Source organism: Panthera tigris, chromosome B4 (genome assembly GCF_018350195.1).
Source record: "Panthera tigris isolate Pti1 chromosome B4, P.tigris_Pti1_mat1.1, whole genome shotgun sequence".
Classification (NCBI taxonomy): Eukaryota; Metazoa; Chordata; class Mammalia; order Carnivora; family Felidae; genus Panthera; species Panthera tigris.
In genome coordinates this window covers 36847819-36870933 of record NC_056666.1, presented here as the reverse complement: position 1 = coordinate 36870933, position 23115 = coordinate 36847819, and the positions used below count along the sequence as shown (strand labels likewise).

The following is a 23115-nucleotide window of genomic DNA, read 5'->3' as shown; positions in this document are numbered from 1 at the left end:
GAGCTCTGAGTATATAACAAATGCTCAATACATGCCTGGTGATTTGTTTGTTTACTGATTCATTTATTCACTCTTTGCCAGCCTGCTAATTGCTTACTCTTGAGCACTGCGAACTTCTGCGAAATGCAAGCTGGTGCAGCCACTCTGGAAAACAGTATGGAGGTTCCTCAAAAAACTAAGAATAGAACTACCCTATGACCCAGCAATTGTACTACTAGGCATTTATCCACGGGATACAGGTGTGCTGTTTCGAAGGAACACATGCACCCCCATGTTCATAGCAGCACTATCAACAATAGCCGAAGTATGGAAAGAGCCCAAATATCCATCGATGGATGAATGGATAAAGAAGATGTGGTATATAGATATACAATGGAGTATTACTCGACAATCAAAAAGAATGAAATCTTGCCATTTGCAACTGCGTGGATGGAACTGGAGGGTATTATGCTAAATGAAATTAGAGCAAGACAAAAATCATATGACTTCACTTATATGAGGACTTTAAGAGACAAAACAGATGACCATAAGGGAAGGGAAACAAAAATAATATAAAAACAGGGAGGGGGACAAAACAGAAGAGACTCATAAATATGGAGAACAAACTGAGGGTTACTGGAGGGGTTGTGGGAGGGGGGATGGGCTAAATGGGTAAGGGGCACTAAGGAAATCATTGTTACACTATATGCTAACTAATGTCGATGTAAATTTTAAAAAATAAAAAATAAAATTAAAAAAAACAAAGTACAGAATCAGAAAAAAAAATAAAAAGTTAAAAAAACAAAAATATAACATCAAAATTTTAAAAAATAAATTGAAAAGAAAGGTTAAAAAGAAAGAAAGAAAGAAAGAAAGAAAGAAAGAAAGAAAGAAAAAGAAAAGAAAGAATCCAGGAAGGGAAAGGATTGTTCCACATTTTCCTCCACGTTCAGAAGCTTGTCTGTGTCCTCATCCAGAAAGACTAGAAATGACAAGCCTAGTGGCTTCTGTCGTGTTATGAGGGATCCTAAGACTACCTAAGTGGCCCTTGTGTACGTACACCAGAGGGTGAAAACACCTCTTAAGTTGGCTTGGGCCAGTCTTAGAAGTCCTGGACCCTGTTACCTCTAGGTTTTCCTGAAACCATCCCATTTCATCAAGGGTCTTCAGTCAAAATTCCTCCTGGACAGAAATGTGTTTGTGGCTGTAATTGTCCTGTCGACACTGACTAGCAAATGGGGGCTTAAATGTTGTGGGGGTTTTTGTTTTTGTTTGCAATAATGATGGTGACGATATCCTAGAGGTGCCTTGGGACCTGGCCAAACCTTCTGGGGCCTCTACTGATCAAACCCATAGCTTGGGGAACGGAAAGTTACGGGCTGGGCTGTGTACAGACAGACTCTACATTCCCAGAGCAGCGGCAGCATAATAGAAAGGGCATTTGCCCTCTCTATCTCCTCTCCTCATCTACCCCCTTAGAGTTTTATGCTTGAATCTGGATGTTTGAGTGAACAGGAAGTACTGGCAGCAGAGCTGAAATATACAAGTACATATTTGGCACAGCTCTGATGCCTTCTTTTGCCCCCCCCCCCCACTTTTAGGTGGCACCCAACAGGGCAGTAGGTACAGTCCCTTGCATCTTGCTGGCAAGCCTCGACCTGCCAGCAGCCAAAACCATTACAGCAGCTCATGTGCTAGCTTGGCAGGAAGCTTGGGAGCAGCTGGCTGTTCTGGTTCCTGAGCTCGGCTCTAAGCAGCAGCAGCTTGGCAGTGGGGGTACAGGGCAGTGGGGGAAGAGGCTCATCAGGCCCTACCTGTATCTATCTGCTCACCAAAGAGGAGCTAGGGAGACACTGGGACCCCACTTCTCTCCTCCTCTCATTACCTGCCCCTCCCCAGCCCCACCACACACCTGTGCTGTGAGGGAGACTGAGACAGACTGAGCAAACCACTTGTAATCTTCCTCTGGGCCAACCCCTGCTTGCCAACACAAAGCTGGATTGTTTTTCCTCATGTTGGGAAGGAAGAAGCTCAGAAAACAGGAAGAGGGGAGCAGGCTTATGTACAGATACATCTATGTCCAATTCTCAGCTGTTTGGGGATATTTGGGTCTCCACACTCCCTCTTGCTTTTCTTTGGCTTATATGGAGAGGTGTTAGGGCCAGGTTAGAAAGAGAAAGGAAATAGTCTGGGGAGCGGGGCTTGGCAGGTGGGGGTGGTGAGGCAGAGATAATTAGGGAGGGGATAGTTTGGTGATTAAATGAGTGTCTGACACCAGGTGATAATGATGGTGGTGGAGGTGGATGGAAATTCTCAAGTGTATTCAATAGAGACTAGTGGAATTAAGGACACAGCCTTTTGTCCTCAGTTCAAATACTGGTCTCTTTCACTACTTCTGACTTTCAGCAAGATTTTTAACCTCTACGCCTTGTTTTCCTGTAGGCTTGTATTAAATACAATTTTCTATATTTCACTTAATATAAGTATATATATGTGTATATGCCTCCCACACAAATGTTGACTGATAAGGTTACATTAATAATAAGTTCTCTTGCATCATGGTGTCATGGGCTGGAAAGGAAAGATTAAGCCTCACAGCTCTGTCTCTGCCACTGGAGCTTTGTGTTGGCCTTAGAGACTCCCTCCCAGGTGACAGTCCCTGGTTTCATCCCTGATTGTGCCACTGCAAGTTTCTGGTAGGGTCCAGGCCCTGCTGGCTTCTAGCCATAGCAGCTTTGTTCTGCTGAGGACATGTGACTGGCTCTCAAGTGCACTCCAAGGTCAGAGCTACAGTCTTGCTTTTTTTGTCCTAGGACTCAGTGCTGGTTGCTGGCATTTATGGAACTGTGCCCTGGGTGTCATGACCTCTTATTCCCTTGGCAACCTCTTGTTCTCTGGATTTCATCACCTTTTCTCTGCACAGACGCTGGGCATGTAAGCAAAGTTGCTGCACTCACCCTGGACCTTTGGGCCCTTTACATCTGGTGGAGCCTGTGGGACCAGCCCTCCTGGCACTTCCTTCAGCCCCACCTTCCCACTGGCCTAGAGGGGGGTCAGTCTTCCCCTCTTAAAAAAGTGTTTTAGGGGCACCTGAGTGGCTCAGTCGGTTAAGCGTCCGACTTCGCTCAGGTCATGGTCTCACGGTTTGTGGGTTCGAACCCCACGTCAGGCTCTGTGCTGACAGCTCAGAGCCTGGAGCCTGCTTTGGATTCTGTGTCTCCCTCTGTCTCTACCCTCCTCCACTCACACTCTGTGTCTCTCTCTCAAAACTAAATAAACAAAAAAAAAAGTGTTTTAGTTCAGCAAACATGCTAGCCCTTTTCGGCGGAGCCCTGCCCAAGGCTGGAAATGGAGCTTCAGAAATCCTATTTCCATTGGCCCTGCCTCTTTTAGACATTTACTCTCAGCTCCACCTCTCCTGTTGACACCCAGCCGACACTCTCCATCTTAGTAAACAGCAACTCCGGCCTTCTAACTGTCCAGGTCCAAAAGCTTCAAGTCATTCTCGATTCCTCACCTCATATCCAATCCATGAGCAAGGCCTGTCAGCTAGACTTTCAAAATCTATCCAAAATCTGCCTGAGCAGCAAGGGACTTCCTTTCTTCCTGGCATAAATGTCCCTGTTGACCATATGACATATTGCCAAGAGAGGCCAGAGGTCAGGAGAAATGAATGCAAGTTTCAGATCTGCAACATCGTGATGGGTAGTAAAATAATAGGCTGCAACCTGTTCATTGCTTATTATGTTCCAAGTACTAAGTCCTTAAGGTGGATTATCTTATTCACTGTGTGACCATGGACTGATGACTTCACCTCTGTTTCTGTTGTTTCATCTCTAAAATGGAGAGGACAGCAGTCCATGGGGAGGCTGTGAGGATGCAGTGAAATAATATACGTGACAGTCTTTGAAAAAAGCAGCAAGGGATATATGTATCCCATATTTTTCTCAAAGAGCCAACATGATCATCTTCAGGCCTTTGAAGAGTTCACATTGCATAGAAGAGGGATGTTGGCAAAATTCCAGCTGATGGTGAATTTGATAGCCCAGCTTTGTGAGGGCAGAATGTGAGGCCCATGGTGGTGCTTTATCTGTCACCTGAGATTGGGGTGTCTGTCTCCTGGCACAAATGTGACACCTGCTGCAGGGGAAACAGGCCCTGGCAGCTGGCACTCTGGGAGTAGAGGTCTGGCCAGGAGCAGGAGGAGTTCACTTATCAGAAGGCAAGTGACAAGTGTCAATAGTTAAATCAGCACATTCTTTAGATCCAAGTTCCCCTCCAGGGGGCAAATCAATGCCTGGGTATCCACTAGCAGGGTTAATACAGAGGCAAAGGCACGGGAAAAGGGATTGCCAAATGGCCAGCACACAGCCCAATGCCTGCTATGCCCTTGGTGGATATTAATGGAGGGATGGATGGGCAGTGGGCGGGGAACAGAAGGTAATACCCAGGAAACAGAGATGCAGTATTATCCGTTGTTCCACTGCCACTGAGTTCCTGCTGGCCCACAGCCTGCTTGGTTCTCTTACAAAATTGTCCAGGGCCTTGAACTTGTATCTGACTTCCAGGTCCCAAACCCCAAACTCATTGAGGAAGGAATGCTTGTTGAGTACTTACAGTGTGTCAGATTACTTGCTCAAGCAGTCAGTCACCATTTATAAGGAGTAGATAGACAATTGGGTCTGACCCCGAAGACTTGCTTCTCTTTCTCCTATACTCTGAAGTCAGCAAAGGGAATTTTCTATTCCTGAACTTACTAAAGCTTGGGCTGTTGACTGCCCCATCTCTAAGTATCTCAAAGCCATCCCAACACCTGTGACCAGGGGCAGGGCCTGGTTGGGTTTAACCTTACTGATCCATCCCCTTTCCCACAGTGGATTTGTCCTTGCTCACTGAGAGAACCACCTCTTACCTTCTTTTACAGAGACATAGAGCCAGACACTAAAGGTGATAACGGCAGATTTTATTCAGTACATCACGATATAGGAAAGAGACCTCAGGAGAGAACTGAAGTCAATTCCCAATACAGCAAAGGCAGCGGGGGGTTTATAGCCAGCATGCAGAGTGAGGGCGGCAGGAGATGGAAAATTACTAAGGGGGAGACATCAGGGTAGGGGGGTTCTTGCTAAAGGCAGGCTGAGAACTTATATATCAGGGATCGGAGATGAGGAATTGATCAGTTATCAAGGATAATCAGATATCAAAGGTGGGGGAACTCCCGATAAAAAGACTTAATGGGATTCTTGGGGCGCCTGGGTGGCTCAGTCGGTTAAGCGTCTGACTCGATTTCGGCTCAGGTCATGATCTCACGGTCATGAGAGTGAGCCCCAAGTTCAGCTCTGAGCTGGGCATGGAGCCTGCTTGGGATTCTCTGTCTCTCTGCCCCTCCCCCGCTCTTGTGTACCCTCTCTTTCTCTCTTTCTCTCAAAAACAACAACAAAAGACTTCACAGGATTCTTCCTAAACACTGGACTGGGCCAGCAAGGACAGGGCCCAAGGAGGAGGCCTACTCAAAAGGAGGGCTCAGAGGAGCCTGTCCAAAATTTGGTCAAGGAATCTTCATTGCTTCCCAGCAAATGCCAGGACAGGGCATTCTGAAGACCCACAATGATAGTTCACTGATTTCAGGTTAAGTTGTCTCACCTTTGGTGTGACTTCCAAGAGTCAGAGAATTTTCTGGAACTGAAAACTAGTCTGAGAAAGGATGTGCATTTGAGACATACTGTAACTCACATCACTAGGGGAAGTACTGTTTTTATTAGTATTTCCTCACAACTTTGTCCAGAGGTAGATGGCTTTTCATTCTAAGAACAAAGTCAAGGAAGAGATGACCCAATCATTCAAAGGCAGAAGCAAGGATTGCCCACCCCTCCCCACAGTGTGACTCACTCCCCACCCAGGCACTGAAGCTCCCCAGCCACCAGCCAGCCACTCCTTGGGCTTGGCAAGGGATCAGGCTCTTAGATTAGTTGTGTCTGAGTTGGGATTAACAGATGAACAAACAGCTCTCTCCTGAGCTCATCCAGAAATCTAGGGTGTAAGTCTGCGAGCATTCTTTCTCTTCCTCCCTCCCATAGCCTCACCTCACTTCACTGGCCCCAGAATCCTGCTTCCTCAGAACATCCCTCTGCACTGAACTAGTCTGACCTGTTCCTGACTGCCAGCTGGCCAACCATGGAAACAGGAGAGACCTTGATGGCAGAGGGATAAACCTGCAGAAGTCCCCATAAAACATAACATGAGCAGAGGTTTAACGTCTGTGCAGAAACCCCGAGACACAGATCCCCAGCTGAGGCCTCTGCCCCTGGGACTCTTTCAATGTCTGTGCCAAAAATGCCCACAGGAGAAAATGCTGGCTTTTGAGACAGGGAGGCTCTGTGTTCTGATCCTGGCTTCAAAACAACTAATTCTGGGGGCCTCCCAGGTGGCTCAGTCGGTTAAGCGTCTGACTTTAGTTCAGGTCATGTCATGATCTCATGGTTTTGTGGGTTTGAGCCCTGCATTAGGCTCTGCACTGACAGTACAAAGTCTGCTTGGGATTCTCTCTCTCTCTCTCTCTCTCTCTCTCTCTCTCTCTGCCGGTTCCCAACTCTCGGTGTCTGTCTTCTTCAAAATTAATTAAAAACAAAAACTAACTCTGTGACTTTAAGCTCTGAGCTGCTCTTCCCCATCTGTAAAATGGAGGTAATCAGACCTGGCCTATCTCACAAGATCCCAAAGGGCCACACCAAACATAACTATAAGAAAAGCATCCCCCCACCCACCGCAATCTCCCTGCTAGAGTCAATTACATGAACACTTATGCAAAACGTTGATGTCCACCTTCTGCCGGCCCACATTCATAGACTGCTCTTTTCTCTCTGTCTGGTTTGCTGTATCTCTACTGGTGCTCACATAGGGGTTCCTATGACACTTCTGCTTTGGGCCAGCTATTGGCTCCCAGTGGTCAGGGACCACGAGTCTAACTTCTTTTGTGCAGCACCCACTGCAGTGTCTGGGAGCATCTTGATAGAGCTGTTAGAGAGAGAGTAGTAGCTGGGAATCTGAACGCTTGAGTTCCAGGCTTAGCCTTGTTGCTATTTGGTGAGTGAGCCTAGAGAAGTCATTTGACCAGCTGGGGTCCCATTTTCCTCATCTGAAATGATGACCAGATGATCTTGAAAGCCTCTGCTAGCTCTTAATAGTCTATGATTTGGGTTCATGGCCAGCAGTGATTTGGTTTCACATATTCAGAGTCTGATAGTCATGCTCAAGTGGTCTCTGTGTCACATGGGGAGGCTCTGACCCCCCCCAGTGCTGATCCATTGAACCCTGATTCTTCTACACCCTCTCCCTCAGCACAGCTCTTTGCTCCTTGACTCCTTGCTTGCACCCCCAAAAGTGTCCTGTTCCCCCTCATTCTCACCCAGTTTGGCTTTTAGCCTTCCCAGATGTGTGTTAGCCAACCCGTTGCAGATTCTTCGGGGTGTAGACATCAGCTTCCAGATAAACACAGGAGTAGTGAGGCCTCTAATCTTCTCTCTCCAGCATTTTATAAATTCGTTTGACATGTACCAAGTCCTGGCCCACACTTTCCTGCCTTCCTACCTCTGGTTCCATCTAGCAGCTCAGTGATAATGATGGGCCAGGGGGAGGGCCTCCCCACCAACTAGACAGCACTGCTGTCTCCCTGGGCTTAGAGGAAAGAAAGGGACTGAGCTAGAAAGGGAACCCATGCAGCAGCAAGCTTATTTCCACTACCTTTCACAACCATTTTCCCACAGTGGCCTTTGGGAGAAATCAGCCTCAAGAGGCAACTGGGGAAGAGGCAACCTGTAGCGCTGGACAAACTGCATGGACAAATGGACAGTGTTCCATTTTCACCTGGCCTGGCTCCTTCTCTGATTATGGAAGACAGCAAATTTTAATGCAATAGGAGCTCATTTCCTCTCCCTCTGCCCTATTGACCTTGGCCAAGGTTGTAACTATCTCCTGACCCCTGACCCCCATCCCCTGCCGCAGCCTCCACTTCATGCCCACCACATGAAGAGGTGTGAGGATCAGCAGAAGGGAAGAAGCTTACCTCTTTTATTCCCCCAAATCTTACAGACCTATGAGGTCTTCAAGTTATGTTGACCTTGCTTCTCTCTTCTTTCCCTTCCATAGGATACGGCAGCTGGAGAGAACTGGCCAAGGCTCTGGCCAACAGGAACATTCCAGCTGTGGATCCAAATCTCCAGTTTTATCATCCCCAGAGGCTGGGCTTCAAGGTATGTGGTGGGGCAGCCCATTTTCCCCGCTGGTACATTAACATGAGTTCTCAGCTGTCCCTGCCCTTATAACCTTAAGGGAAACCTCCACTTGTTGGTGATAAGAGGCCAAGGAGAGGAGTTCCTGGAATTGTAGTCTCACATCACAGGATCGTGTTAGCTGGGTGGGTAGAGATGTCCATCCTACCCTCCTCAGAGCCTTCCTCTCCCGGCTCAAGATACCCAGAATTGAACCGCTCCAGGCATGTGGCCTTTGTCTCCAATAGTGGCAGAGGGCTTAAAGCAGAACCAGCATGTCCTGCCACTCACTGGCATGAGGACTAGGCTGGGGCCTTAGTGACGGTCCCAGACACTCACTGCTAAGAGTCAGAGATGGTGAGGTAGACATATACAGCTGCAAATGGCCAGGGAACAGATGTGTAATGGAGCATTTTCTCTATAGTGTTTCTCAGGGCAGTAATCCTTAGGGAGGCAGGAGTAGCTCTGGGTGGAATTAGGGAAACTGGGGTCTAATTCAGTCTGGAATTCTAAGGTTAGACCTCTGAGCCTAGAAAAGACATGGATCTCCAAGGCTGGACCAGTACCAGACTGAAACCGTGCACCTGCACAGTGGGTAGGGAAGGGCTGGGTTACCCCCAACAGACTTCTACTTGTTAGGACAAATGAGTGACAGACCTGGGCAGAGTCCTGGGGGTGTGGAGAGGAAGACAGAGGTAAGTTCCTGCCCTCAAGAGATTGATCTAGTTAGAAATTTTTTATTCCATATGGGAAGACAGAACGTTCAAGAAAATAAAAGAACCTTAGGAGACTAAAGAAGTCTATTTCTGAGAGATATAGTGTGAATAATAAATGGGAGTGTCCCTTATGTTGATAAGCTTCCTAGGAACAGAGACTGTGTCTCCTGGCCCTCTGTTTCCCCCTACTCACTTTCAAGGGGCCCCAAATCCCGTTCTTGCCCTACTATTCCCACCAAATTCATTCTTCACTCTTCTGCCAGGACCAAGACTCTGAGCAAGGTGGGAGCGCTAACAGCAGCTACCTGAAGTGGAATAAGCCCGTCCCCTGGCTCTCAGAGGTAAGAGACTCTTTACTGTTCCTGCTCTTGGAGATGGTCAAAAAGTAGTTTTCAATAGGCAATTCCAGCAGAGACCATAGAAAATTTTCTTCTAGTGGTTATTATGAACAATTTTCCTCTAATTTGGACAAAAAAGGGGGGGGAAGCTCCAGTCTCTTTAGTGTTCTTCCTTTAGAGAAGAACATTTTCTTTGAGCCTACTACGTGCTGGTTTTTGCATATCATCGCACATCAGCTTTATAACCCTGTAAGTAGTATCACTATCCTCACTTTACAGGTGAGAAAAACAAGCCTCAGGAAAGCTACATGGCTTTCACACCCACATCAGTCTTAAAGATAGGCTCTCAAACTGTCTTTCTTAGACTAGTAAGTCCTATTAGATATTCCAGGAAGGAAGGAGTCCATTGTTAAATAAGGCTCAAAAACTATATGCTACATCCACTTCTTGGAAATACACATTAGCACATGAAAGGTTCTGAGAAGTTCCCAGTGATCTGTTTAACTTGGTTTAGCTCAGCAGGTACCAAACTTATTTGTCTCCTGACTTGTTTTTTCCCATGAAGCATGTCTTAATATTCTATGAAACTAGTGTTCTAAGGATCATACTCTAGAAAACTCTGCTTCAGAAAACTTTTTTTTTATTGGGAGAGAGAGAGAGAAAGCACGAGAGGGAGAGGGGCAGAGAGAGAATCTTAAGGAGGTAGGGTTCAATCTTAACACTGAGATCATGAGCTGAGCTGAATCCAAGAGTTGGACGCTTAACCAACTGAGGCACCCAGGTGCCCCTAGAAAACTTCTAGGAAGCAGTTAAATGTGTAAATGAGTTGTCAGGATACCTTACACTTATATAGGATCTGACAGGGTTGGTTTTTTTTTTTTTTTTTGTAAATAAACTGAGGCTCAGTGAAGTTAATTAACATGCTCAAGACTACCTTAAGAAAGTGCTTATGCCAAGACTCCATGGTAGCATGGTGCTCTGGGGCTTCGTATTTTGCAACTTGCCCATAACCCAGTGCCTTTTAGCCCTGAGACCCACGGACATGGGTTACTTTTCTTGGCTGGGTGGTATTGGCCAGCCCATTGTCTTTATCCATACCTATCACAGATTGATCTCTTCAGTCTGGATGATTTTATTTACAATCCACCTATTTGCTGTGGGGCAGGAGTGAAGGAGGCAGTATCATGCTAAATGTGATGTTAGGTTTTCCATGCCATGAAATCACCTCTGTTTAAAGCCCTGAGAGAGGATGGATTACGAAACTGGCACACCTATACTGGGTGACGTCATCAGGTGATTATGCCCTGCCCCACTTGGAGACAGTACTTTGAAAAGAGAGGCCCTTAAAGAGCATTGATCCAATGATCCAGCCTTCAATCCTTTGAGGACAGTTAGGATCATTTTTCTTAATGAACCAATTATTTTTTTTTAATTTTTTTAAAAGTGTTTATTTTTTGAGAGAGAGAGAAAGAGAGAGCACAAGTGGGAGAGGAGCAGAGAGAGAAGGAGACACAGAAACTGAAGCAGACTCCAGGCTCTGAGCTGTCAGCACAGAGCCTGACGAACCATGAGACCATGACCTGAGCCAAAGTTGGACACTTAACTGACTGAGCCACCCAGGCACCCCAATGAACCAATTATTTTGAAAGATTATGACTATATAACATTCTGCATTTTGTTTTACGTGTTTGTTTATTTGTTTGTTTATTTATTTTGAGAGAGAGCAGGCAAGTGGGGGGAGGGGCAGAGAGAGAGAACCCCAAGCAGGCTCCATGCTGTCAGTGCAGAGCCTGACTCAGGTTTGATCCCACAAACCATGAGACCATGACCTGAGCCAAAATCGAGAGTCAGAGGCTTAACCAACTGAGCCACCCAAGCACCCCAACATAGATTCTGCATATTTTTTAATTTTCTTTTTTTTTTTAAGCTTTCTTTTTTTTTATTTATTTTTGAGAGCGACAAAAAAGCAGGGAGGGGTAGAGAGAGAGGTAGAGAGAACCCCAAGCAGGCTCCTTGCTGCCAACACAGCTCAACACAGGCTTGAACCCATGAAGCCATGAGATCATGATCTGCACTGAAACCAAGAGGTGGACACTTAACCAAGTGAGCCATCCAGGTGCCCCACATTCTGCATTTATGAATCATTAATGTCCCCAGTTTTTTTGGCCAATCAAGGATGGAGATATACATATATATGTGTGTGTATATATATATATGTGAAATTATATATATATGTGAAATTAAAACAGTGAACAAATAGTAAATAGTGATTAAAATAGGATTAACTTTTTATTTAATTTTTAAAATTTATTTATTTATTCTTATTTTAAAGAGAGATTGAGCATGAGCAGGAAAGAGGGGCACAGAGAGAGACAGTGAATCTCAAGCAGGCTCCACACTCTGCAGAACCTGATGTGGGGCTTGATCCCATGACCCTGGGACCATGACCTGAGCCAAAATCAAAAGCTAGACGCCCAACTGACTAAGCCACCCAGGTGCCCCTAGGATTAACTTTTTAAAGAAACAGTTGATCTTTTACTAAGTGTATGGCCTTTTGGTGGTAAATGCCAGAGGTCCATGGACTTTTTTTTTTTTTTAATATTAAAAGTAGCTTTACCAAAACAAAAAATTACCTTGCAAAATCCTCATTACAGTTTTCATGAATTTTCAGGGAATCACTGATCCAATCATCTTATTTTACCAACGAGGAAAACAAGGCCTTTGTTAAAAGGTTAAACAACTAGGACGCCTGGGTAGCTCAGTTAGTTAAGCATCCAACTCTTGATTTGCACTTAGGCCATGATCTTACGGTTCATGGGTTCAAGCCCCACTTTGGGCTCTGTGCTGGCAGTGTGGAGCCTGCTGGGGATTCTCTCTCTCCCTCTCTCTCTGCCCCTCCCCCGCTCACACTCACATTCGTGCTTGTGTGTTCTCTCTCTCTGTCAAAATAAATAAACTTTAAAAAGAGTCCTCAAAAAAAACAAAAAGGGTTAAGTAACTGGGGCACCTGGGTAAATCATCCAACTCCTGGGTTAAGCCATCCAACTCTTGATTTCTGCTCAGGGCATGATCTTACAGTTGTGGGATCGAGCCCCACATCAGGTTCCATGCTGAGCTTGGAGCATGCTTAATATTCCCTCTCACTCTCCCTCTGCCCCTACCCCCAGCTCACACTTGCTCTTGCTTTCTCTCAAAAAAAGAAAGGGTTCAACAACTAACATCTGCAGTTAGTCACACAGCTGCATGGTGGTTCCAGCCCTTTTCCAGTTCACCACAGGGACTTCTTTGTTCCCATCTCCTTTCCTGTCACCTGCCTTTTGACATACGGTTTCAGCAGGAAATGCTCAGGTTAATGATAATATGTCATAGCTGTCATGAGCTGTCAGGTTGTACTATTATCCCCCTTTTGCAAGTAATGACTCAGAGAGGGGTTAACTCACTCACTTACTCAACGTGGCATCGCTAGGACACAGCCCTGCTCGGAAGGTGAGCAAGGACAGAGTGTAACAAGGCTGACGGTGGTCTCTTTGTCTCCCCACCCCAGTCTTTAGCCAGCAGCACAGGGTCTCTGAGGCCAGAAATCACTTTTGAAAGCAAAGCAGCCTTAGACATTCTATTTGGTGTGTGTCAGAGAGAATGTCAGAGTGGCCGGTGTGAGGCTGGGCTTCACGGGGTAACTGCCCTCAAAAACTTATTCATGTCAACCTGAATCCTAAGACTAGTTAGCAAACCCCGCTAATGAACAAACCTCAATGCCAATTTATTCATTTGCATCAGTAGGTGGTTCCATTGATCAAAACACTGTCTGATACTTAGGATGCTCCATCTGGTAAACCAAAATAGTTACAAGAAAGAAATTTGGTGAATACAAAATAAGATCAAAGGAAGTCGGTGTTTTTCCTGGGGTCATGCCATGCTGGCTTTGGTGAGGTGGTGTCTCTTGAGGAGAGGGCAGAGACCCAGAATCCTCTTCCCAGGCTTACTTTTTTTGTTTTTGTAAGTTTTATTGACATACAAATTAAATACCATGTAATTCACCCATTTGAAGTGTGTAATTCAATAGCTTTTAGTATATTCATAGAGTGCATCACTATGCATCGTCCTTCACTATCAATTTAGAGCATTTTCTTTTTTTTTTTTTTTTTTTTTTTTTTTTCGTTTTTCTTTTTTCCATATATGAAGTTTATTGTCAAATTGGTTTCCATACAACACCCAGTGCTCATCCCAACAGGTGCCCTCTTCAATACCCATCACCCACCCTCCCCTCCCTCCCACCCCCCATCAACCCTCAGTTTGTTCTCAGTTTTTAAGAGTCTCTTATGCTTTGGCTCTCTCCCACTCTGACCTCTTTTTTTTTTTCCTTCCCCTCCCCCATGGGTTTCTGTTAAGTTTCTCAGGATCCACATAAGAGTGAAACCATATGGTATCTGTCTTTCTCTGTATGACTTATTTCACTTAGCATCACACTCTCCAGTTCCATCCACGTTGCTACAAAGGGCCAGATTTCATCCTTTCTCATTGCCACGTAGTACTCCATTGTGTATATAGACCACAATTTCTTTATCCATTCATCAGTTGATGGACATTTAGGCTCTTTCCATAATTCCACCATTTGGCTACTGTTGAGAGTCACTTGGCACTCTTCTTATTGACCATGGTGGCTTTAAGCCATCAGGACTCCCTACCTGGATCTCCAGAAACCATCCTGGGTCCTGGGTCTTTGTGAAACCCAGTTCTTCTAGAGTTCTTCCAAGGCTGACAGTAATGAAACCAGTCATCATGTAGAGCATTTTCATTACCACAGAAACTCCATACCCGTTAACCATCACCCCTCACCACCCTCACCCCATCCAGAACTAGGTGAACAAGAATTTACTTTCTGTCTCTCTATGTTTGCCTGTTCTGGACATTTCATATACATGGAATCATGTGATGTGACCATTTATGTCTGGCTTCTTTTACTTGGCGTGACGTTTTCAAGCTCATCTGTGCTGTAGCATGTATCAGTACTTCATTTCTTTTTATTGCTGAATATTATTGCATTGTGTCTGTATCACATTTTATTTCTCCATTTCGAGTGTACATCCGTGATCAGCTCCCGCCTCACCTGGCGGTAGAGGTGACCACTCCTGCCTTTGTGCCATGTGCCTCTGACACCTCTGTAATAGCCCCTGACACAGGTGACACCATTTGTTAACACATCTCTCTCCTTGGAGGACCACATCTCTTTTCATCTCTAACTGCTGCAAAGCAGCCATTCACTGCTTACAGAATAAATGAGGGAGCATATGGTTCTGGGCTTAGCTTCTCCAAGCAGTTGTTCATTCAAATAATTAAGATGTTCTGGGAACACTCAGGAGGGAAGCTATTAACTCTGCCTCAAGAAGTCAGAGAAGGATGAGCCAGAGTTTGCCAGGTGGGGGAGAGAGGAAAAGGCCTTCCAACCAGGAAATAGTATTTGTAAAGACATGGAGAGGTGAAGGGGCATGGCAGAGACGGGGAGTTGGGTGTGGGTGGAAGTAGGTGTGTGACAGGGAGTGGCATGAGGTGAGGCTGGGAAGATAGGTCAGTGGGAAAGATCTCTCATGCCAGGGTGAGGTTCTGTTCTGGAGCCTTTTGGGAGCCTTCTGAGGTTTGAAGCAGTGGAGTGACATGATCAGATCTGTGCTCTAGAAAGACAGTCATGCAGGCAGTGTGCAGAATCAGAGGGAGAGAAGCTTCCATCCCATTAGGAGGCTCTGCTACAGGCCTGGCAAGCCCAGTGAGGCCTGGCAGAGGCAGTGTTGTGGGAACGGAAGACAGCAGACGTGTCTGTGGGAGGGCCAGCAGGCTGGCCTTAACCCTCCTGCATCCATACCCCCAGACGCCCTCCCCGCTTCCACAGGGCTAATTGCTGTGTGTTTGGGGGGAGTCAGTTTGCCTCGTGGGGCCTCAATATTCTCACCTCTAAAACGAGAAGGTTCCAACAAATATTTTCTTCAACTGCTTGTAACTGGAAGTTCTGAATCCGTCATTAGCTGTGGACACACTGTGGTGATCGAGGGTAACCAGTGTCCTTCCCTGGGCCTAAGCCCCTGCTGGACAGTGGAGAGAGTGGGCAAAGGGCGGTGCTGATGAGCTGGAGTCCCTCATCCCTGCCAGATACAAAGTCTCCAAAACTCGGAGAGACACAAATCCTGGTGGGGTTGCCAGGCTGGGCCTGGGGAGAAAGATGGTGCCCACTGGTCCCTCAGAGGCCCCCACCTACAGCCTGAGAGTGGGTGAAGCAGGGCTTGAGGGCTGCCTTCATGCCGAATGAGGGCCTAGACCTCAGAGGAGAGGGCCAGTCCTCTTCCTACACCCCCACCTGCCCCACCTTCCATTGCCTGCAGCATCCCAGGCTACTTTGCTGTACTGCAAGTCAAGGCCCTGGGGGAGGGTGGGGGTGGCCAGCCCAAATCTTTCCTTTTCCCCTCCTTCCCTCCTTCCCCTGCCCAATCCCCCTGTGGCCTCTGGCCCCTGGCTGAGCACAACAGATTACTCTGGTGGCATGCCCTCCCTCTGCAGTTTGCTGTGGGTCTGAGCACGCTGCCCTGAAAGTCTCCCAGGGAGGGGCAGAGAGGAGGTCATTGGTAGGAGACAACTGAGTCTTGTAAACTGGACTTAAGGAATTTCCCCAGAAGTAGCACAATGTCCTCATTCTTTCCTTCCAAGAAGCCTTAACCCGCCCCCCACCTACCCAGCCCACATTCTCTCTCCCACCCATCCCAGCCCCCCACTCCTATTCCCTGGAGTGATGGCTGCTTCCCAAGGCCCTGCACTCTTAGCTTTGACCAGGCCAGTGTGCCCAGGAAGGGCCAGGCTGCTGACCGGACAGGGAGCTCTCTTGGGTCCCTTCTGGGTCTGGCTGTGGGGTAGCGTTTCCTCAGAGCCCGCACCTCAGATCTTTGGCATTGGCATGCAGGAGTTCTCCCCCCACCATCCCTCCCTCCAGATCGCTTGCCGAAGACCATGTGCCACTTCCTTTCATCTGGCTTCCAGTCTGGGTGTCCCTTCCTCCTCTGTTTTCCTAAGGGCAGCTCAGATTTTGATATCTGATGGGCCACAGTGGGGAGGGAAGGGCAGGGCCTGTTTGTGTAGAGTAATTGAGGCCCCACCTCCCACAACCTGGAGATTAAGCTCTGGGGGAGGGGGAGGAGAAAATTGCTGAGATGGGGTAATCTGAAACTCTTTGTCAGGATAAATTGGGACATGATCCCCATGCTTCCCCTCCCCACTCAAACTCCCAGCCCTTCTTCCACCCACTCAGAGCACTGGCTCTAAGTCCCTCTCTTCTGAAGGGGGCCCTCTGCTGCTGGCCTCCAGGCCCAATCTCTGCCCCTCCACCGATGCCGCTGCCAAGGAGAAGAGAGCATACATCCTCTGCTCCTACCATTCCAGGGTTGCCCACGTCCGGGCACCCTGGTAGTTATGCCAGGAGAGGCTGGGCAGGGCGAGAGGCTTCCAGCTCCTGAGGGAGCAGTTGGAGGCAGAGGCGTCCTGCCGGATGGGGCCCCCAAAGACCTCCTGCAGCGTTTTCCCAGCTGCTTCCCCACAAGGGGAGCCAGAAGCGTGAAGACTACTGGGTAGATAAGGTTTCACCGGCAGACAGCTGTGGAGCTTACTATTAGGCAGAAGGGAAAGGGGAGGGGAAGAGAGCAAGTCTTTAGCTGAAACCCCAACTTGGCGCCTCCTTCCAGTTCTTTCTGTCATCTATGCCTTTCTGTCATGGCTATTACTCCCCCTTGCCTGGGGAATGCAAACCAGCCCCCTTCCTGCATGGAAAGAGCTGGGACTGTGTGTGTGTGTGTGTATGTGTGTGTGGCCACAAGCATGGCCAGAAAAACAGACCTGGGCCTCAGGGCTAGGCAATGGGGATGGAGGTTCGAGAAAGAAGCTGCAGGGTCAAGGATGGGATGGAACTGAAGTGGACCGTGACCTTCAGTAGTGAGAGGAAAACAGGCTGGGGCTGTGGTGGCTAGTGCCTCCTCAAGCTGCAGAGCCGGACAGGTTTGGGGTACTCACACTCACCCGCTTGCTTCTCTGCCCCATACAGTTCCAGGGCCGCGCCAACCTGCATGTGTTTGAAGACTGGTGTGGCAGTTCTATTCAGCAGCTCAGGAGGAACCTTCACTTCCCACTGTACCCCCATGTGAGTGTTTGCTGGATGTGCCTCTTTTTCCTCCCTCCACACCCTCCTCCTCTCCCCTCCCTCTGCCCCGCTTCTGTCTCTCATCTCCCCCTATCTTCTGTCTCCATCTTCCTGGCTTCTTTTCTGGTTCACTTTCTTTCCTTTATATCTTGGGTCCTCTTTTCCCCTTTCCAGGTATTACCCTTGCTCTCATCCCACGGATTCCTTTGATTTCTCTCTGCCATCTTCTGCATCTTTTCAGCTTTAGGCTCTCGTTATGGCTGTGATGTGGTTTAGCCAGAGCTACCGCATACAGTTGGGCTGGTTGCGCACTGTACAAGATCACATGCTCAAAGAAGCAAGTAGGAGTGGAAATCTTGCCTATACTCTACTCACCAAGTCACACTCCAGTCCCTCCTGTCTCCTTCCCTTCTGGTCTTCCCACCAGCCCTGAGTGGCCTGATTTCTTCAGTTTCCTCTTCTCTCATCTAAGTAACAGTTTCCCTCCCCTTTCTTGGTATAGATTCGCACAACCCTGAGGAAGCTGGCCGTGTCCCCCAAATGGACCAACTATGGCCTTCGCATCTTTGGCTACCTGCACCCCTTCACCGATGGTGAGGCCAGCCCCAAAGTCCCCTCCTCCTGCTCCCTGCCCCAGGTTCTTTATGGTACCCAGAGAACATAAGCCTGTAGCTGAGAAGTAAGTCCACACTAGGCTGCCTGGACCCTGTTAGTCTATCACTGGGGGGGGGGTGGGTGGGAATTTAGTCCCCATGAGGTATCATCCAGTTGCCACTTGCCTCCCTAATTTGCAGAGTCTGGAATAGCTTGTCTCTCCCTGTGAGTCTTCTCCATCCTCATGGGGTCTCCTAGGATGAGGAACCCCACTTCAAGTCCCCTGAAGAGAATGTAATCGCTAAGACATAAAATAGGCTTTCAGGCCTTTATGCCAATGCCCTTCTTGCTCTCATCTGGAACTCTCTCCCCCACTGCCCAGGGAAGATCCAGTTTGCCATTGCTGCAGATGACAACGCAGAGTTCTGGCTCAGCCGTGATGACCAAGTGTCAGGCCTTCAGCTGCTGGCCAGTGTGGGCAAGGTAGGGTCAGCCCAGCCCCAGAGCTCTCCCATTGGGCCCAGGAGCCAGGTCATGGAAGAGACACCTGCCTGCATCAGGATACCCTCATTACCATTAGTCTTTCTGGTGTGACAGCCAGGGAAGAAGGTGTGGGAAGGAAGCCTCTTCCCTCTCATCACTGCCCCATTTTACAAAGGGATAAACTGAGGTGTAAACTGGGGAGGAGTAAGGAGTTAGTCTGGGGCCACAGAAAGTCCTCAGGAAGATTCATCTCTGGGCAGGGACTAGGCCACCCCCTGCTGGGTTCCAGCATCCTTAGCATGGTGACAAGGAGGCACACCTGGGGCCTGATTGCTCTGAACCCTCTAGGAAGGGTGGAGGTGCTTTTGCCCGTGTCATCTGTCACTTCCCTTACCTCTCCTGTTTTCTCTCCCCTCACCCCCCTTCTTTCCTCTCCTGTCTCCTTTCTCCCCATTCCTTCCTTGTCTCTTCACTCACTGCCTCCCTTTCTTCATATTTTTTGTCTTCTTCCTTCCTTCTCTTTCCACTCTCCCCACACCTCTAGACTGGAAAAGAGTGGACTGCCCCTGGAGAGTTTGGGAAATTTCGGAGTCAAATTTCCAAGCCAGTGAGGTGAGTAGGGAGTCTCATGAGGTTCCTGTGAGCAGGAGAAAAAAAACCCAGCCTACCTCAAGCGCTGAGGCCAAATCAGAGTCAAGGAGCCCAGTCACCCCCTCCCACTATCCAGCCTTCCTTATTCCAGAGTTCAGTGTGCCCAGGCACTCCTGCGTTCTGATAGATGAAGTCTTTGACTGAGAAGCCATTTGGTCCATCCTTCCTCATTTTACAGATGGGGAAACTGAAGCTCTGAGAGGGGTGTCACTTAATGAAAGTCACACAGCTATCTAGTGACACTCAGGACTAGAAAACAAAATAGGTCTCTCTTCTCCCAGTCCTTGACCTTCCCATTTGCTCCATCCCTGGGAATGTCCGCAGCGGTACAGCCTGGACACCGGCTGCTCTGCCTGTGCTGCAGAAAGTTCCTCATCACAGTGATCCCTTGGTAGACTGGAGGGAAACAAGGCCTTTCGCAGCCAGTAGTGGCTGGAATTGCTTTAACATGCTGGCAGGGGGACTTAGCCCAACTTCACAGTGCCACCTGGTGGCCTGCACACACAGGCGAGAACACGTATGGGCTTGATGGTGATAATAGCGAGGCTGATAACAGTAAGACAGTCTAGCTTGCCAAGAGCGCTTGCTATGCGCCAGTCTCTGTGGTGAGCACTTTACCTGTAACTGAGTGAAGCAGCTAGAGTCATGGACCCCAAAGCAAGACTGCCTAGATCCAAATCCCAGCTCCACCACTTACCACCTCAGTGACTTTTGGCAATTACCCAACATTTCTGTGCCTCAGTGTTCTCATCTGTAAACAAGAATTAAGCGAGTTAGTATACATGAAACACTTAGAACGTGTCTAGCACACAGTATCAACTCTATTATTACAGATGGCTAGACTTACGTTTGTTCAACTTTACGATGTTGCAGAAGTGATATGTGTTCAGTGGACACGGTACTTCAGATTTTGAATTTGGGTCTTTATTCGGGCTAGTGATACAGGGCACAGCAGTGTCTCGTGATGCTGGGCAGTGGCCGTGAGCCTCAGCTCCCAGTCAGCCATGTGTTCGCAGGGTCAACAACAAATACACGCATAACCTGAACCCGTACAGGCATGCTGTTTTTTACTTCCATTCAGTAACTTACATGGGATATTCAACACTTCATTATAAATAGGCTTTGTGTCAGATGATCTTGCCCAACTGTAGGCTAATGCAAGTGTTCTGAGTGCGTTCAAGGTGGGCTATATTGTTCGGTAGGTTAGGTGTATTAAATTCATTTTTGACTTCCAATATTTTCAACTTACAGTGGGTTTATTAGGATATAACCCTATCATAAGTTGAGGGAGATGTCTATGTCCTTTGATTCTCATGATTATCCTATGAAGTATGTACTGTTATTACCGCCATCTTAGAGAAGAGAAAAGTAAGGTCACACTGTGGGTAAGCAGTAGCGTGGGGACTCCAGGCCAGCATTAAAAGCAAAGCTCCTGGGATTCTGTGAACAAAGAGAGGACAAGGAGAAGATATGGGGGGGGCAGGGGTGGGAGCAAGGTGGGAGCTGGTGTTGGTATGGCAGAAGAGTGGGTCAGAGGGGTGACAACACGGCCCGAGAAGATAGCCTTTTGTTTCTCTGCTCTCTCCTGCCAGCCTGGCAGCCTCCCAGAGGTACTACTTCGAGGTGCTGCACAAGCAGAATGACGAGGGCACCGATCACGTGGAAGTCGCGGTGAGGGCTCTGCTGCTCCTGCCCTCCTAGCTCAGCTCTGAGCCACTCCTCGCCCCTTGTCCCTTGAACCCTTTTTGAAATCCAGCTACCTCCAGCCCTCTGCATCTGCCCTCTCTCCTCTTCCAGTGGCGACGGAATGACCCTGGAGCCAAGTTCAGCATTATTGACTCCCCTTCCCTGTCCCTCTTCACAAGTGAGTAGGCTCTGCTCCTCGCGTGGACACAGAGGCGAGCTGGCACCAACACGTGGGGCTCAGTCCACAGGGGGCTTCGGTCAGGGGAGGGGTGCAGGCTAAAGCTCAAGATGCTTGGAATGTGGGTGTGAAGGGGGCTCAGAACAAGGAACAGAACTTAAAGGGACCCTAAGGTCAGAGGTCCTTAAGTCTCAGGGGTCAGGGACTCTGAGAACCTGCTGGAAGCTCACTGCGACCTCACCCCAGAAAAATGCCCTTACCCATCCATGCACAATATTTTGTGTACGATTTCAAGGGCATCCAGAGACCATGAGGCTCACTCCAGATGAGAAACCTCTGAGTGAGACAGTTTCCTATTTCACAGATGAGGGAACCATGGTTCTTTGCAAAGCCATGACCAGAGCTAAAGAAACTTTCTCACCTGCTTTAAATTCACAGTAAATGAACTCTTCAGTTGTACTGTGAATTGTTCATGATTTCCTCAGCAAGACTCCTATCTGCAGGCCCCACTGAGAAATCACTGGGCCTGGGTGTAGGAAGAGCAGGCAGGGCCAGAACCCTAAGGGGAGAAGGACAAGCCAAGTGCTGGGAGGAGACTGGGAAGGCAGTGGGAAGTGTGTGAGAGAGAAGGAGGGCAGGATGGGGACAGGCCGGGGAGGCCTGGGTTCCCAGATGGTGATGGGCGGGGGAGGGGAGGCAGTATGGAATGGGCAAGGCAGGTGGGAGGAGGTTGCTGGTGAGTAAAGCAGGAGGCCACAAAGTCAAGGTCAAGGCAGAGGGGCAGGTTGTGAGCTGCTGAATTGGTGCAAGAGGAAGAAGGGAGAGCTAGAATCCATAGATGCAATGTGAGATGAGAAGAAAGAGGCCCATACCAAAGTTTAGGGGAGAAACTAGTGAGATGAGCCAGAGGCACCCAGCCTTGGGTACAGAAGGAGAGCTCTACCTGGGGCTGTAGACAAATGAATCCAGGAGGCAGGGAGCAAGGACAAGCAACCCGTCCCCAGGGCAGTGAGAAAAGGGAAGGAGTAAGCCTGGCCCACTTGGAGATGAGAATACCAGGAGGATGGACCGTCTGGGCGGCTCAGTTGTTTAAGCGTCTGACTCTTGGTTTCAGCTCAGGTCATGATCTCATGGTTTTGTGAGTTCAAGCCCCTAGTTGGGCTCTGTGTTGACAGCATGGAACCTCCTTGGGATTGTCTCTCTCTCCCTCATTTTCTGCCCCTCCTGTGTGTATTCTCTATCTGTCTCTTTCTCTCAAAATTAAAACAAAAGAGAGAAAATACCAGGAGATGATGAGTGAGCTGTGCAGAATGCCGGGGGCAGGGGTGGGGGGTGGGGGGTGCCCTGCCCATGGGGGGGGGGGGCATGGCTGACCTGTCTGCGGCAGGGACGACATAGCCTATGTTCAAATTCAGCTTTGCCACTTAATCAGTTGTGTGATCTCTGGCAAATGCTTTAGATTCTCTTTCCCAAAGTTCTTTGTCTATAAAATAGGAATAATTACGAAGTACATAAGTCTTATGGTGCTTATAAAGATTGAATGGTTTGATATTTATAAGATGCTTAGAATAGTGCCTGTTTTGTTATTTAGTAAATGCTATAGATGCATTTGTTAAATAAATGAGGCATACTTACAGTGACAAATTTCCAGCAGAAAGCTGTCTTTTTCCCATATACACTGTGGTATGTGCTAGCCATGGGGCTGGTGGGGTGGCTCTAAGGGAGATCAGTAGCTGAAGCCACAACTTGTGAGGGAGCAGGGCTAACAAGGGAGAGGGATCATGCACACCCCATACTGCCCCTGGGGGATACAGAAGCCTGCACTCAGCCCCTCAGAGGGGCAGGGGCCTGACTTTGGTTTGCCCCAGGACTCACAGCTGCTTTCTGTTCTTTTCTCCCTGGGCCCAGACGAGACAGTCCTAAGGATGGATGACGTGGGCCACATCCCTCAGACAGCAGCCAGCCATGTAGGGTCCCCAGACACTCTTCCTAGAGATGAGCAGCCCCTTGCAGACATGCTGCGACCGGACCCTCGGGACACCCTCTATCGAGG

At 48.3% G+C, this 23115-nt stretch overlaps 1 protein-coding gene across 1 annotated transcript in view; it reads left to right on the top strand.

The window, feature by feature from the left end:
* The window catches only part of B4GALNT3 (beta-1,4-N-acetyl-galactosaminyltransferase 3), a 101757-nt gene that overhangs the window by 65719 nt on the left and 12923 nt on the right, over positions 1–23115 (top strand). The window contains exons 4-12 of the mRNA XM_042993669.1: positions 8125–8228; positions 9226–9303; positions 17375–17470; positions 17973–18063; positions 18447–18547; positions 19092–19159; positions 20791–20869; positions 20996–21062; positions 22971–23114. Coding sequence (XP_042849603.1) covers positions 8125–8228; positions 9226–9303; positions 17375–17470; positions 17973–18063; positions 18447–18547; positions 19092–19159; positions 20791–20869; positions 20996–21062; positions 22971–23114 — 828 coding nt within the window. The remainder of the gene's footprint in view (positions 1–8124; positions 8229–9225; positions 9304–17374; positions 17471–17972; positions 18064–18446; positions 18548–19091; positions 19160–20790; positions 20870–20995; positions 21063–22970; position 23115) is intronic.